The following is a 13101-nucleotide window of genomic DNA, read 5'->3' on the forward strand; positions in this document are numbered from 1 at the left end:
AAGCAGGGAGCTTTGTTAACTGTAAACTCAGTATTGACAAAAAAGAAGTAAATCTAACTGCAAACAAATTAGAAAATGCAAACCAACACTTTTTAAAGTAATCTTACAATTATCGTGACAGCAACAATAAAAAACTTTCTTCTCGAACCTTGTCATCTTTTATAAATTTATAGCGGATTTGTGACTGTTTCTGTCGTTATCGATGACGTCATCAATCACGTGATTCTGATGCAAAATCTTTTTGGACCCATCTTGGATCGGTTAGGTGAGAAATCAGATTTTCACAGTGCATTTAGTTTGCTTTTTCGGAAATCAGCAAACATTTTCGTGTATGGAGCCTCAGCCAAGTTTGCACGGCTTTTACTACAGACAGCGCTGTGAAAGATTTAGACTGGAAAATTGAAACTGCTTCATGACTATGTTTATTGGCTTTAGAAAGTCCAAAAGCATGCAATTCACAAAAATGAACAATGAATTATCCTCATCCTCTTGTAGCTGATTCAGCAAATCTTTATCCAAGCAACGGTCTTCGCTTCTTAACTTCTTTGATGATCTTGATTTTCAGGTAATTTTTAGTGCCTGCTTTGCAATATCATATTATTTCAAAGACTAACTCAAAAAATTCGTCTTTTCTACAATAGAATATGACACTTCTACTTTAAAAGCCACTGATTAAACCACTACGTGCCTATATACTACAGTACATTGTCCACAAAATTGTTGTTCATATAATTTGTGAATTCAAAATGCCCTGACCATCGTGTTGCAGGCAGTTGTTTCAGTTTTTGCTTGGCAGCGAAAGTTTTTTTGAGCGCCAGACAAAATCTCAAGCTGTGACGTCGCGTGGCCATTCTCGCTGGAGGGGGGGGGGGCGTGGCCATTCTTGCTGGAGGGGGGGTGGTATAAGAGATGCAAAACCATACTTTATTTTGTTACATTAATTATTTGTTACATTGACAAAATTTTTTTTTACATAATTATGTTTTTTATAAATCTAATTCTACCGACGAGTTCTCTAAAAGTTGAGGGGATGTACACCCCCACATCCCCCCCCCGCACGTTACGCCCCTGATCTTAAGTCCTAAAAGCATTTTCTTCCCTGCAGTATTGTATTAACTTGACTCAAACTGTCACGACTATCCAGCGAAAACAAAGGAAACCTCCATTAAAGAATTTAGAAGTAAAATTCTCGAGATAGGAAAAAGCTGGTATTCTCTTGCTCCAGAGGTTGCATTACCACCCCACGCTACCCCTTGGTTAAGGAATTGATGAAAGATGAGATCTTTGCGACCGCGCTTTTTATAGCTTTAAATACTTTCTCTCAATCGTTGTTTAGAAAAAATTATTTTCAGGGAATTTTGGAGATCTTTCTTGAAAACAAAAGGATTTTTGCTAAAGGAGAGCAAGGTTTTCATCGAGTGATACCCCCTTGACGTTCCCTACGCCATTTGCCAATGAGGTATGTGATTAAACCTCATTGCTCCAAACCCCGAGGCCCATTGGCACAGTCAATTTACCCCCTCCCTGCTCCCTCTTGGCGGCCCTGAACCTACGGCATTCTAGGTGGGCCAATTATACAGGGTCTCCGACGAAGAGGGCGGGACCATGAACTCCCACAATTTTGCAAAACTTTTAGAGTTTTTTTCAAAATCTTTTGCTATGGCTGCTCAATTTTCCTTGCTTCCCCCCCCCCCCCCCCCTTCTCCAACTTGTGTCGGAGCCTATGTTAAAGGGGTTCTGCTCTTTCCCACATCGCGACGTTTCTTCTTAGATATTCGTCAACAGTGATTTTTTGGCAGTATCCATAATTTCAGGGATGCCGTTTTACTACACTCAAATTTAGGCCAAAGGCAAAATTGTTTATCTGCATGCTGCGATTTGCCCCAGTATAAGTGCTATGCAATTGCTTTCTTAGTAAGATACTTTATGAACAAATGTTGATATCCAAGAAATAAATAAGAATCTCAATGCAAGAGTTTGATTTAAAGCAAACAGAAATAATTTGACTAACTTCGAATAACTTGGTTTTTCCATTTTTAAACTGTAGCAAGGAACCTTCTTTCTTTTTAAAAACATCGAGTCTGAATCCATTTCTCAATTTTATTTTGTAAATCGGCTCAGTCTTTCAAACGAGGCTGCATAAAAAGCGCGGGAAATATCATGTGCACATGTCCATAGGGCCTTGTCAAAACAGCTGATTGCCTTGACTGGTAAAGGATGGGCAAACGAAAATCTAGGAGAGTTGCAGAAAAGGAGACGGTGAAGAAAGATGCAGGAAATGAAAATAATGATGCTGGAGTTTTGACAGGTGGGAAGCGAGGCCGGTCACGAAATAATTTAACAGAAGGTGGGGTTTCTAAAGCAAAAGGAAGACAAATAAACGCAAATTTAAAGCGAAAAAACGTGATAAAAAAGGTGGCTAGTGACAAAAAAAATAAGCCGACATCACAGTCTGATTTGGAAGGCACCATTGAACTAAAAAACAATCAATATGGAAGTCCAGTTCATGAGAAGAAAGAGTCCAAAGATGGTGCATCCTTGATGATAGGAGCATCGGCCAAAAAGCCTCTGAATGGGCCATTGAAGAAAGTTGGGGTGCACGTGTCCATGTCTGGGGGCTTGCACAAGGCAGTTAAAAATGCGCTGGACCTAGGGGCACATGCGTTTGGCCTTTTTCTACGTAATCAGAGACAATGGGCATCGAAACCACTCACAGACGAAGATGCAGAAAAATTCAAAAACGCATACATTGATGCTAAGTTTTCTCCCAACTATATTTTACCGCATGGTATATATCTAGTGAACTGCGCTTCTCCAGATGATGTATCATTGTCGAAAAGCCGTGATACATTAATTGACGAGCTAAAAAGATGTGAAAAATTGGGTCTGACATTGTACAATTTTCACCCAGGCTCTACATGTGGAAAGATCACTAGAGAAGAGGGTATTGATAGGATTGCAGAAAGCATTAACATTGCCCACAAAGAGACAAAATATGTTGTGACTTTGATTGAAAACATGTGTTGTCAAGGCCACACTGTGAGTCAAAAGGCTATTTTAAAGATTTAATCCCAGTCACTTAGATTTGCCAGCCAGCTGTTGTTCATGATATACAATAAAAGCATTGATGCAGAGAGGAAAGGCACCTGTCAATAAACATATCTAATGTGTCCCTAAAAACTACCTTTAGATGCTAGGTAGAAACAAAACCAAAAAAATATATGTCAAACCTTCACTTGTTTCCTTATTTTTTCATGAAACACTGCAAGTTTCCTATTGCAATTTTCTGCTAAACAAGAATGTAGTTCCCTCCATCCTCAAAACAATTTATAAAATGCCAGTCACTTCTTTTCTCCCTTCTTTTGTGAGCGAGAATTTCATTCATGCAACCTTTGGATTTTAAGTGTTTCTTTTCAATCATATTGTAAATCAATTGTTTTAGATTGGTGGCAAATTTGAAGAGCTGAAAGCAATCATTGACAAAGTTGCAGTTAAAGACAGGATTGGTGTCTGCTTTGATACATGTCATGCTTTTGCAGCAGGTTATGACTTAAGAAGCAAGGAAAAATTGGATGAAACAATGAACAGTTTTGATAAGATTGTTGGCTTGAATTATCTTAAAGCTATTCATTTAAATGACTCCAAGGGTGAGTTCTCTTGCCATCTTGACAGACATGAGAACATTGGTCATGGAAAGATTGGAATAGCTGGGTTTGAAGCATTAATGAATGATGCACGATTTAACAATCTACCAATGATTCTTGAGACACCAGAATGTGACTACCAAAGAGAAATCACAAAACTTTACTCTCTAGTAGATAAGTAGCTTAATTTTTCCTTTGTTTGCTGTTTTAGTTTTAGTTAAGACAACAAGGCTGAGGGTCAATTACACCTGGAAACAAATCTTGAAGCTTAAATGGAATACTTTGCAATGGAATATTTTTATAAATTTGCAACCAAATTGTAAATGCTACAAGAATATTACAATGAGATACAATTTCAAAATGGAAATATAATGTTTAACACAACACTGTATATTATCAAACAACACTCTTGAGGATATGACAACTACAGGTCAAAGAGCACAAGAATAAAATCACATATTTGCAAATAGTAAATACATGTCTAAGAACATTTTACAAACACTGGTTGAAAAACCTCATAAGAAACAGTGAATAGACTTGCTTAACATCACAGGTAATTAACATTTTCCCTCTAAATCTAACACCAAATACATATTCTAATTCTTTCATTTCCTGTGACACTTCGGGGAAATCCAAATAGCACATATTTTTGGAAATTAGAAAAAGGTCCATGGAATATTGTGCACATATGAAAAATGTCTTTAGATTGAAACAATCTGAAACAAGTTTGAGCACTTGCAAAAAAGTCATAACAATCCTAAAAATTTTTTAAATTTCAGTATTATTTCTCCATTTATTTTAATTTTCACAAAAACTAATAGGTGCACTAACTTGAGGAAGCAAAAAATAATTTTCAACAAATTAAGAAAATAAAAGTAGACACAGTAATATGATAATACAACCACAAATAAACCATCAAACACAGAAAGACACACTGCCTTAAATTGGTAGTTTGGATATACTAGCTTGCTACATTCTAAAGACACAAGTCATAGGATGAGATTATTTTAGGTGGTTTTACTTGAAACCAGTTTACCCCCGAAATCCATTTTACTAAATTTGAAATCTTTTTGCATCTTTTATCTCTTAAAATCTTTTTTTAAGAAAGAAGGATAGTGCTAAACCTGTGTCACAAAATTCTAAGGTTTATTATCTACTTATACATTTCAACTTTTGTACTTAAGAACCATAAAGAGAATGATCAATTAAATACTGGACAAATGTTGGTTCCACTTGAGTTGTTTCATATCAATTACACTAAGCTGATTATTAGTTTCATGATAACAAACTGGAAACAAACATTAACACATCTAAAATAAACAAAGACAAAATAAACTACAAACAGCTATACTAACTTTAAGATTATTTGATATTAAATTTTTCTTGATCTCTTTTGACATTGCAGTTTCCAGAATGAAAGTGAATTATTGCTGAAAAGCTTGTGCTTCGGGCTAGGCCCGTCCTTTCATATAAAGCCAGTTAATATTGGCCCTGCTGTCTTCTTCCACCAATTTCATAGCCTAAATAGAAACTTTATGAATACCATTTGTACACTTTCCAGCTGAATAGAGTCACCACTAAAATTCCCAAACAGTTATGGAGTCTTTTTCTATATATATCATCACGTCTCTGCAAAACCACAACAGATGATGATGTAAGGTGCTCTAACTGCAGTTTTTCTAAAGTGCTTGTGTCATATTCAACTTGATATTTGCAACAAGGATCAAACTGCCAAGAAACATTATATAATGTTATGCATGACAAACTCAAAACACCTAAAGGAATGCATAGATAATCTTTATACTTTTGAGGACAGATAAGTTGCACCACTAGACTTCCAGCACCTGACAATACTCCAGTCTTGTGCAAAAAGTTTCCCATTTGTATCCATTTTGTAGTCTCATTTCCTATCTGCTCTGGTTCAATTATAATAAACGGCACCTTGTCATCTAATGCATCTTCCAATTGCTCTTCATAATACTCCTCCTGTTCCTCTTCAAATTCTTTCCTTATAACAACATGTTCAGGAACAGGGCTCCATTCCCTTGAAAAAAATACAAATTTCAATAATTTTAGACTAAACATTAAATCTCCTTGGTTTACTGGACCAAAAAGATCCAAAACAAGAACTAGCTGAAATGACTGAGATAATTGAAATTAAAACTGTAGTCTGATGTAGAAAAAAAACAAAAAAATGTCCTGAAGATTGGAATGTATCCAGGAACTAGAGGAAAAGAAGTAGATCGTTAAGAACTGTGGCAAGTTGTGGGTCAAATTTCTTGACAAGAATGACTTAAATTGCCACTCAATTTTCTTTTAATTGCCACTCAAACAAGCAACCAATGTTTGGCGAATTGTCATTTGCCATGCACGTGCATGTCCAGTAACTTACAGTATCACAGAATAGTATACGTGCTTGCCCACAGTTGGATTATAATAAGTGTTATTTTCAAAACAATTAATTCACATTTCCACTTGGTACTGGGTTGTTTGCTTGTTCTTGGGTTGTTACTGAGTTGTTCCACTTGTTACTGGGTTGTTCCGTTTGTTCCTCATTTTAAAATAGGCAAAGATGCATGTCAACAATGGCAGACTGGCTCAGTACTTTTAATCAGCCACAAAGAACTTAAGGGTGTGATCACTTCAAAATTCTGAAGACCAAGGGTACCACCAATTAAAATTAACTAGAAAACCCTGAAGGTGCCAAAGTTTTAGACTTTGAGAAGTGGTAAAAGCTTGTTTGCTTTCAACATCTTATTTAAAAAGGCAAAGGGCTAGGTTTTCAAAAGGTTCAAAGAGGCCACTCATAGTGTCAAGCTGCCAGGAAATTTTCAGCACAATTTTGATGCAGGAAATTGTTGCTGTTTGCCAGAAAGTTTTTAGCGTGAAATATCCATTGCTTGATTTAAATATGAACATCAAATTTATGCTACTTTCTTTCTCCGAAACGCTGTTTTCTTGTGATAAACATACATACTGTATAATGTTCCCAAAATACAATCATCAGGTATTATCAGCATCTGTTATACCATATTTCGGGCAATTTTGGGGATGATTTTCAGCGACTATTTTAGTTCAAGCAAGCAAAAACAAATTTCATTTCTCTTTTTACATTAGCCATTCCAGATAAGTGAAAACACTTTAAGACAGCCAATCTTGTTATGTCAATTGCATTTAAGGTGAACATACCCCAAAAGAGAGGTTGATGTGTCCATTATATACTTTTCTCCTGGCATTCCCATACATTTTTCATCGCTAGCTGAATAGAATGTAAGTGTTTTGGGCTTACATGATCTTTGCCTCTAGCATCACCCTTGATTTCAAACATTAATTTTAATCATTGAAAAATAAATTTATTCTTACATATTGTATGACTACTAGCTTTTTCGATAACAATGAGCAGCAAACATGAAACCCAGAGCAAGATGTAGGATACATCAATACTTCAATAGTACTGATATGAAATTAAATCAAAATTTTATAGATTTTCAGATCTACTAACTTTAACCTTGATAATAAACTATAAGTATTGTGCTCAATCACATTCTCCTTGATCATCTAATACAGTTTAAACAAAATGATTCCTCTTCATATAGCTGTGATAAAAAATCAAGCAAATTAATATATCAATTTCAGTAGCTGGAGCTTTGTCAAAACTTTGCAGGAAATCTTGACCTTTCAAATTTTGCTGCCAGAAAGAAAAATAATTTTTCAAGCCCTGGTGTCAAGGCTGCCAAAGTCAAGGCAAAAAAGCCAAGTTTTAGAGATTTTCCTTCATAACCAGCATAAGTGACAAATATTAAAAAGGTTCATATTTTTATTTCTTAATGTCTTTATTTTGTTCTACAATCCCTTGGTTGACTTTTTGTCTTCATTAAAATGGTCTTTCCGGTTGTGGGGAAGGTCTTTGAAAGTTGAATTATTGACTTATGGATATACTGAAAAAATTACAACAAACGTTAAGGTCTTTTTTACAAAAGATTCAGATTTTCCTTAAGAAAGCCATTATATCTATTAAAGCTGGAAGACTGATAACTTTGCTGATTGAAGTAGAGAAATCTTTCAAGAAACCTTTAACCTATTAACTCAACCCAAACTTTAGAGAAAACTTCTTAAACACAAAATGAGTGTTTTATTAATGACAGTTCTGGTATGGCAACAGTTTTTTTATCTGCAGCGATGTTAGGATATGATATGGTCCAAATATTATATCAAGAACTGCCAACACCCCCAGTTAACTGCTCAATATGCAAGGAACTTATACATTCAAAATCCAACTAATACAATTGGTTTATACAAATCCTAAATAAAAGCAATACAAGCAAGCAAGACACAATTGTAAAACATTTTTGTATTCGTAACTAATGTGCATATGAAGAATTGTGGGCACAGGAAACTTGCCAACTGTGTAATTAAAGGGCCTCTCCAGCCAAATTTTGCACTTGCATTTTATTAGCTAATCTAAAGGAGTTGAACCTGCTGATCACGAATTCGTTCTTTGTTTTTCGATTTTTTTTACAGTTTGTGAGATATAAGCTCTTGCATTTCGTTAATTGAATTGAATTAACCGACAAAAAATTTTCGGTTTGGACACTGCAAGTGATGGTACTCTCAGTTCTGTTCCACCGGCTTTTAGTTTGAGCATTTCAGACATCAGTTCTGAAGCCATTAGTTGTTCATCGTTTTTGGAGAACAACTGAAGTGTCAATTTCGACTAATTATACGCGAGGGAAGAGCTGGAACAGGAAGCCATAGCTTTGTGGGCCTACACAGGTGATCAAAACAAAGTCGTGACACAGCATAGACACATTCCGACCCACAAACTTAGAATGATTGTAAACATTTAATATTTTTCGATCCTAAAAAACTCCTGCTCTAGATTTAGATGCAGTTATCAACGCATGACCATGACTTCTTCGCGATTCAGTGGAAGATATACGAAATTCATTACGGACGAGAGCCGTACACTGTGACGTCAGAATGTCACAAAACTGATTTGGCTTTTGTCGTTTTTTTCTCGGAAAGGTGCAACTTAAAGCCTTATAACTTCTAAACTAATTGAAACTTTGCAAAAACAACAACTTTGCCATAATACACGCACCAGATGCTAACTTTTCAGTCAATAAAAAAAATTTTTTTTTTGGCTGGAGAGGCCCTTTAAATACTGGTACTTAATTACACATTTGCAGAGAGCTGGTTCAATCTAAGAAAAATACAAGTCACATTCTGCAGACAAGATGGCAGAATAGACTTTAAGCTTATGAGTAACAACGTAACGAGCTGCCTTAACCTTCATATTTATCAGTCTACACGGGGAGATGATGGCAGTTCTCAAGTCCAGAGATCTCTAGTGCGTGCTCCTCATTTTACCTGTGCCATCTAGTTGGTGGCTGAACTGAAGATTTTTTGACATTAGAGTAGTTGCAATTTTGGTCTTCAATTTTGAGTTTCGGTGTGCAGCATTACTCTTGATCCTGTTGACGATTAAAGACCTTATAGGCCAAAATACCACCACTTTATATATACTACTATTTGAAGCTGTATTCAAGTAATTTTTCAAGATCAGGGTCTCAGGTGAGTAAGGCATAAATCTTTGACCGCAAAAGTAAAAGATCTAATTCTTGAAAAAGCATTTTTACCTGTATACGCCGTTTTCCAACTCCACAACTTCATCCGCCATTTTGCCGCCGTAACATGGTCATCAACCCAATCCCAGCATGCAAAGGAGCAGATGACGTCACAACTCGAAAATCGTTTTTACACTAACACTAACTCTTTTTAAATCACTTACACTAACAGTATCTTTTTACACTAACTCTGGGAGAAGAAAAGTCTACTCTTTTTATTTTTTGCACCTACAATTTGAAATAAATTCCATGCCAGAATCGGACAAGATGCTTTTACAATTGTATTTGACCTGATGAGGTCCACTTTTTCTGGCTATCACTAGGCAGAATTTTTCACAAAAGAAAAACAAACTTCATATGCGATGTGCTTTCTTAACTTTTAAATCACTATTCACATTTAAATTATAAATGCAAAAAATTACCAAACCAATTTTACAATCAAATTTTGCAAACCATATGTAGCTCAAGAGCATTAAGGCATTTTTAATTTGCCAAGATTGGCAAAAAGGGTGCTACAAAACAAAAATAAGTGCTAATTAAATAGCACTGTGTCGAAGAATAATACATAAATTATGATCGAAGATCAAGCTATAGAGAATAATACATCAATGATCAAAGAGACATATTATGAGCAAAACCATCCAGAACAATCCAAAATCACAATCAAATTTTCATCAGTTATAGAAGAACTCAAAGTTGTACGAAGCTTCAGATTGGCAAATGCGAGAGGTGTAATGCAATCAAAATATTAAGGGGGGGGGGGGCTCTTATGCAAAAGGTTGCAAAAAACAATAGCAAAATTAGAGGTTGGCTAAATCTCCACATTAACAAGTTGGGCTCAGCCTCCCAAAGCCCCCTTAGCACTACACGCCTGGCAACAGGATGGCTCAGCTGTTAGCGGTATGAATACAGACCCAAGAGTCCCTGGTTCGAGTCTCTGGCATGACCAAACTTTCACCCAGAGAGAAGAGAGTCACCAGCTCTCTATAATTCCAGGCATAGGAATCACAAGGTGTGGTCAAATCAAGAGGAAGGACCAGGACAATGCTCGTTAAGCATGAGCTTTTCAGTGTCCTAAAAACTACCTTTTATTGCTAGGTAGTGAAACAAATACAAATAATACAAGCAAAAAACAGCTGATTTGGAGAACAACAGAAAGCTTCCATACTGGGGAAAATACTCTACCTATAATGGGACAACATGACTGTGACTTGTCGTCTACAATGAATTTCAATTTAGTTGATAATTTACTTACCTAGGATAACTAGTACTGGATTCAGCATTCCAATTTGATCAGCAAACTGATCAAATGGAAATTCTGAAAGAACAGTAATTATTTCTAGCAAATACGGAAATTACTGATCAGTCCCAGTTTATTATGTACAACATCTTAGGAACACAATCATTTTCAATATTTACTACACTTCAGAGACCTTTCTTAATTTATACAATTTGTCTCTTTACTTTTCTCAAAACAAAAAATTATTGAAAATTTATTTGCAGAACATACAAATTTGAGAGTCCACAGCCCATAACAGCAAAAAACAGTGAAGCGAAGAACAAGTAATATGACATTCCAACTTCTGTATTTGGTGGTAACTTGTACGCTTCTCCGCCAATTTCAGGAATATCAAAACCAAATGGGAATATAACAGCTGACAAGCAGAATAGGATCACTGAAAGAAAAACGCAAACATTTTATCACATTTCAAACATTTATGTTATATTAAAAAATTGATATGCACACAGAAATAAATTTAGGGTAGAGAAAAGTGGCTTTTTGAAAAAAAGCAAGTTAATATGGTTCATTAAAAGAAGGAAAAATTTAACCAAAGGATTGAAAAGCCCACTCCATAGGAGATACAACATTGTGGAAACTTCATGAGGCAGTCATCTATGGAATTGCCAATTTGTGAATAGACTCACAAATTTAAGTCTATTTGGCAAACCTTATGTGTATTACCACCCTTTTCAAAGGTTTTTTAGTTTTATAGGATGAGGTGGTTTCAGACAAAGTCAGCAATTAACCTCAGGAAATAATTTGGTTGCAAAAGATTCTAGAAAAGTTCATAAGGACCAGAAATATAATAAATGCAAAAACATACAAGCTTCACTCCAATATATTTAAAAAAACTATGGCATTGCTTTAAGCTGAGTATGAGTGACAATAAAAAAGGCCACCAGGGGGCTGGAGCCGCAAATAATTGTCAAACTATAGTATATATCCTTCATTAAAGTGTTTTCAATGAGAAAGAATATAATGGACAGCCCACTCCCCAATATGAATTTTGTTCTGAGGGCACTGATAAAAATAAACTGAACAGAAAATTTTCACTATGTTTATGTACCTCCAACAAATGACATCCATCTTGCTCCTTTAAGAAAACTTTCTTTCCAATGTGAACAAATGATCAAAATACCTGAAGCCATTATAAGTATAGTGCCAATAACAAGAAACACCAATGTTGCTCCCCATTCACTTGGTAAATGAGGAGCTGTACAAATTTCCTTTTGCCCTTTAAAAGTGATGCATGTTTTTGTCAAACCAAAGCTGGTAGATCCTGCAAACAACAAATCAATCAGCCATTTAGAGTCATGTTTTGAGAGACAATTAACCATTTATGGTCCAAATATTATAAATATTTTGCTGAAGAAAAATCCTCTTTTGTACACTTGCTTAAACAAACAAAATCGCTCCTGGGGGGAGAAGGGGCCAGAAGTAGTAGTATTCAGGAAAAGAGATGAAAAATGTAAAATTAGGCGGGATTGTACGTATATCATCAATGAACAGAACCAGGGTTGCCAGATTGGCCTTTTTCAGGCCAAATTTTCCAATTTTGGCTTTTTTCATAGTTAAATTGCTTGGAAAATTTGTTTTTGGTCAAATATCACCACCTATTGGTCAGGCAAAAAGTAGATCCTAACCATCAGGTAGAGATCTTTTTAAAGAAGTAAGTTTCTTATTTGGGTTAAGAAATTATTTAATAGACACGTGTGTAGTAATGTAAACAGCGCATGCACAATGTATTTTCAAGAAATATTTTTTAATTATGGCCTTTTTATGAGCATTTTGGCCTGAGTTGCCTACCCGCCTGGCCTTCTTTTGTAAATCATATCTGGCAACCCTGAACAGAACAGAAATTAGAGGGACAAACAAAATTTTAAGAGTCGAGATTGTGGTTTTATGATGGCCTAAATTGAAGGGGCATGAAAATATCTATCCAATTCGACTGAGGTATCTTTTTGTCTGCTTGCTTTAGGCAGGAAGCCTTTGCTCATAATTGAAAGTATAAATCGACTAGGTAGCTTCGTTTAAGACAGTTGCTGATGAAAAGTTGATGAAAATATATGCAGTCGAGCTTTCTCTTCGCTTATGCTATGATTCAAAGCCCTCTCATTTCGTCAGAGATCAGGATTCATAAACTTGGCGCAAAGCCAGCACCTTTGAACTTGACACAAAATCTGTCGGATGAATTTAGAGTGTACAAAAACTGTAATAATACAATTCACTCTTACCAGCAAATTTGGATACGATCCATTCAGGTTTCAGCAAGGCTACAGTCACTAAAGCATCTGCTACTATAAAAAACGAGGCTGTTATGAAACCCAGCCTGGCCATACTTGCTTGAAACAAAACTGAAATCAATTCACACCGCCGCCATTGCTCTCCGAAAATTTTTTGAGGGCAGTTGCGCAGCTCCGTTTGTTTACGATCGCCTTCGCAACGTTCCACCCTGAGAATGCTGCGCCCAGAAAATAATTAAATATATATATACAAACTTGAATGGTAAAATAAATACAAACAAAACACGAACCAATAAATATAAAAT

General features: G+C 35.7%; 3 protein-coding genes across 4 annotated transcripts; 1 reads left to right on the plus strand and 2 right to left on the minus strand.

Moving 5' to 3' along the window:
• The first annotated feature begins 2137 nt into the window (after positions 1-2137).
• Positions 2138-4743, plus strand: LOC135692173 (uncharacterized). Its single transcript, XM_065210234.2, has 2 exons — positions 2138-3039; positions 3443-4743. The coding sequence occupies exons 1-2, from the start codon at positions 2218-2220 to the stop codon at positions 3824-3826; spliced, it is 1206 nt and encodes a 401-aa protein (XP_065066306.2). The 5' UTR covers positions 2138-2217; the 3' UTR covers positions 3827-4743.
• Positions 4104-9381, minus strand: LOC135692175 (transmembrane protein 11, mitochondrial). The gene is made up of 2 exons (XM_065210236.2): positions 9284-9381; positions 4104-5688 (listed from the first exon to the last, which is right to left on the minus strand). The coding sequence occupies exons 1-2, from the start codon at positions 9322-9324 to the stop codon at positions 5178-5180; spliced, it is 552 nt and encodes a 183-aa protein (XP_065066308.1). The 5' UTR covers positions 9325-9381; the 3' UTR covers positions 4104-5177.
• Positions 9382-9627: 246 nt separating this feature from the next.
• Positions 9628-12966, minus strand: LOC135692176 (uncharacterized protein C16orf52 homolog A). Of its 2 annotated transcripts, none has more exons than XM_065210238.2 (3): positions 12788-12966; positions 11692-11832; positions 9628-10947 (listed from the first exon to the last, which is right to left on the minus strand). In XM_065210238.2, the coding sequence occupies exons 1-3, from the start codon at positions 12888-12890 to the stop codon at positions 10754-10756; spliced, it is 438 nt and encodes a 145-aa protein (XP_065066310.1). In that variant the 5' UTR covers positions 12891-12966; the 3' UTR covers positions 9628-10753. The 2 variants fall into 2 exon arrangements, with proteins under 2 accessions (XP_065066310.1, XP_065066309.1); XM_065210237.2 differs by having other exon boundaries at positions 11620-11832; positions 12788-12962.
• Positions 12967-13101: the final 135 nt, after the last annotated feature.

The sequence above is a fragment of the Rhopilema esculentum genome, chromosome 13 (assembly GCF_057945365.1).
Source record: "Rhopilema esculentum isolate cy_ngs chromosome 13, ASM5794536v1, whole genome shotgun sequence".
NCBI classification, from domain to species: Eukaryota; Metazoa; Cnidaria; class Scyphozoa; order Rhizostomeae; family Rhizostomatidae; genus Rhopilema; species Rhopilema esculentum.

Coding starts and splice junctions, on each gene's coding strand:
- LOC135692173 (XM_065210234.2), top strand. CDS start 2,218: ATGGGCAAACGAAAATCTAGGAGAGTTGCAGAAAAGGAGACGGTGAAG. Junction 3,040..3,442: donor TGTGTTGTCAAGGCCACACT/GTGAGTCAAAAG, acceptor CAATTGTTTTAG/ATTGGTGGCAAATTTGAAGA.
- LOC135692175 (XM_065210236.2), bottom strand. CDS start 9,324: ATGGCGGATGAAGTTGTGGAGTTGGAAAACGGCGTATACAG. Junction 5,689..9,283: donor TTGGAAAACGGCGTATACAG/GTAAAAATGCTT, acceptor ATTTTTTTCAAG/GGAATGGAGCCCTGTTCCTG.
- LOC135692176 (XM_065210237.2), bottom strand. CDS start 12,890: ATGGCCAGGCTGGGTTTCATAACAGCCTCGTTTTTTATAGTAGCAGAT. Junction 11,833..12,787: donor GATCGTATCCAAATTTGCTG/GTAAGAGTGAAT, acceptor TGTTGTTTGCAG/GATCTACCAGCTTTGGTTTG. Junction 10,948..11,619: donor ATGGATGTCATTTGTTGGAG/GTACATAAACAT, acceptor TTTTTCTTTCAG/TGATCCTATTCTGCTTGTCA.